Source organism: Mus caroli, chromosome 7 (genome assembly GCF_900094665.2).
Source record: "Mus caroli chromosome 7, CAROLI_EIJ_v1.1, whole genome shotgun sequence".
NCBI classification, from domain to species: domain Eukaryota; kingdom Metazoa; phylum Chordata; class Mammalia; order Rodentia; family Muridae; genus Mus; species Mus caroli.
This window is the reverse complement of record NC_034576.1, coordinates 29,845,234-29,848,144: the sequence shown is the minus strand read 5'-3', so window position 1 is coordinate 29,848,144 and position 2,911 is coordinate 29,845,234. Positions and strand designations below refer to the sequence as shown.

The window sequence follows — 2,911 nt, the reverse complement described above, 5'->3', positions numbered from 1 at the left end:
GAGGGGAGGAGAGGAGAGGAGAGGAGAGGAGAGGAGAGGAGAGGAAAGTTGGGAATTAGTGTCAAGAGAATCTGTCAAGGGTCAAGTCCTGGAACTCACTCTGTAGACCAGGTTGCCCTCGAACTCAGAGATCCTCCTGCCTCTGCCTCTGCCCCCTGGGTTCTAGGATTAAAAGTGTGCGCCCCCACTGTCCAACTGATGTTGTGATGTTGGTTTTTAAAAGAGGAAAACTATGTGATGCTTGGGTGTTGCCCTGAGCCAGGCAGGCTTGGGTTCATAGCCCAGCTCTGCTAGTTATGGGACTGGAGGCCATCAATATCACCTCTGCGATCCCTGGCGTCAAAAACCCAAGACAACAACCAAAGCTTGTCCACAGAGAAATTGTCTTCTTTTTCCCCTTCTTTCCTCATCTCTGATTTTTTTTTTTTTTAAGATTTATTTATCTTATGTATGTGAGTACACTGTTGCTCTCTTCAGACACACCAGAAGAGGGCATAGGATCCCATTACAGATGGTTGTGAGCCACCATGTGGTTGCTGGGAATTGAACTCAGGATCTCTGCAAGAGCAGCCAGTGCTCCAGTCCCTCATCTCTGATTTTCAAGACAGAGTTTCTCTGTGTAGCTGAAATACAGATCACCACCTCTGCTCTGCCTGCCAGGGGCTAGGATTAAAGGTGTGTACCATCAAGCCTGGCATTACAGAGGACAGTTTGTAATTCCTTTATCCCCATGACAACCTTTTTTTTTTTTTTTGGTTTTGTTTTTGTTTTGTTTTTCAAGTCAGGGTTTCTCTGTGTAGCCCTGGCTGTCCTGGAACTCATTCTATAGACCAGACTGGCCTCGAACTCAGAAATCCACCTGCCTCTGCCTCCCAAGTGCTGGGATTAAAGACCTGCGACACCACTGCCCAGATGTTTGTTTGTTTTTCGAGACAGGGTTTCTCAGTGTAACCATCCCCGGCTGTCCTGGACTTGCTTTGTAGAACAGGCTCTCACAGAGACCATCTGCCTCTGCCTCTGGAATGCTGGAACTAAAGGTGTGCCCCACCCTACCTGGCTTGTTTTTGTTATTTTTGAGAGAAGGTCTCTCATGTAGTCTAATCTAACCTCCAACTCCCTATATTGCTAAGAATATCCTTGAATTTTAGATCCTCCTGCCTCTACGTTCCAAGTGCTGGGCTCACAGGTGTGCACCAGCTGGCCCAGTTCATACAAGACTGGGAATTGAGCATGGGGCTTTCTGCATGCTAGAGAAGCAGTCTCTACCAACTGAGAGACATCCCCCAGTCTTCCTGATAGTTCTTTAAGCAAACACAAGTGAATAGGAAGAGATAAGCCCATTTTCTTGTTCCCGTGTAGCTCACCCTGCTGTATGCCCTTCAGTAGCTCACACTGCCTATAGGCTGCTCCAGACAAGACCACAGAATACCGATTCCAGGCATCTGACAGTCACACAGGGGTTCTGCCACGTGGCCTCCACCCCGCTTATCACAGTGCTGCTGAGAATAGCCCTGTTAGCTGGCGCTGGCCTTGCCTAGGACAGTGCACCTGTAGGCTGAACTGACCTTCCAAAGAATTGGTCAAAGTGTTATGTGGTTCCTCCCACCCATAAACTGCTGAGAACAGCGCCGCCAAGCGTGGCAGGCCAGCTCAGCAGTTCCCCTGTGCCCACCCTGCTTTCCAAGCTTCCTGTTGTTGAAGCAACCAGCCCCAAGGATATGGGGGCTGAGGTTCTGCCTGTACCTCTTCTTCCTTCTTGGCTTTTCCCCGCCCACCCCATCCCTGTTCATAAAAATGTGAGTCGGCCTCCTTTCCAAGCCCCAGTTTACCCCAAGGGCATGGGAGGTTGTGGACCAGGAAAGGCTGAATTCTGGAGACTCTCACAACCCAACTGCTGGGCTAACCTTTCCCTGCCCAGCTGTCAGGCCTGGCCCTGTTTGCGGAGACAGTGTGGGTAACAGCCGACCAGTACCGCGTGTACCCACTGATGGGCGTCTCGGGCAAGGATGACGTCTTCGCTGGCGCCTGGATTGCCATCTTCTGCGGCTTCTCCTTCTTCGTCGTGGCCAGCTTTGGTGTAGGAGCTGCGCTCTGTCGTCGTCGGTACATGATACTTACGGTGAGATCCCAGGACAGGGGAAGGTGGCACTTGTCATCAGTCATGGGTGACAGCGGGGCCAGGAATGTGACTCACTCATGGCCCCTCACTTAAAGACCCCGCAAACACCACTTCATTCACCATGCCCTGGTACCATGGCTTAGCTTCAGCTGTCACCCCCATTGTACAGAGGAGCCTGGGTGCAAGGAGAAGAGGGATGTTCAGCACAGCTGCTAGGAGACTCCTAAAAGCAATATATACACATAGATGTATATACACACAAATATGCACATATACACATACATATATGCATACATATATACATGTATATGTGTATGTACATGTGTGTAGATATGTAAATGTGTATGTATGTATGTATGTATGTAGTATGTATTTGAACTCAATTATTTGGTCTCCAACGTCTGCGGTCCTGAGTTGTGGCAGCATTAACAACAAAAAATGTAATGGCACAGCTATCGTTTACCAAGCATGCAACCCAAGCCAGGAGCTCAACAGTTTACACAGATTTGTTCATTTATGTTACATGGCCTCTCATGAAATGCCACCACTGCCACGGCCTCTACACTATTCAACAGACAATTGGAACTGAGGTTCAGAGAGGTGCCTACACTCATCCGGGACCATGCTTGAACCTGTCTGCTTTTGACTCTATGCCTGCTCATGGTTAAGCTTTACTGTATTGTTTTTATTGGTGTGTGACGTGTGTGTGTGTGTGTGTGTGTGTGTGTGTGAGACTCTGTGTGTGTGTGACTCTGTGTGTGTGTGACTCTGTGTGTGTGTGACTCTGTGTGT

At 49.1% G+C, this 2,911-nt stretch overlaps 1 protein-coding gene across 1 annotated transcript in view; it reads left to right on the top strand.

Annotated features, from left to right (window-relative positions):
- The window catches only part of Upk1a (uroplakin 1A), a 9,009-nt gene that overhangs the window by 563 nt on the left and 5,535 nt on the right, over positions 1-2,911 (top strand). Inside the window, exon 2 of the mRNA XM_029479733.1 lies at positions 1,919-2,119. Coding sequence (XP_029335593.1) covers positions 1,919-2,119 — 201 coding nt within the window. The remainder of the gene's footprint in view (positions 1-1,918; positions 2,120-2,911) is intronic.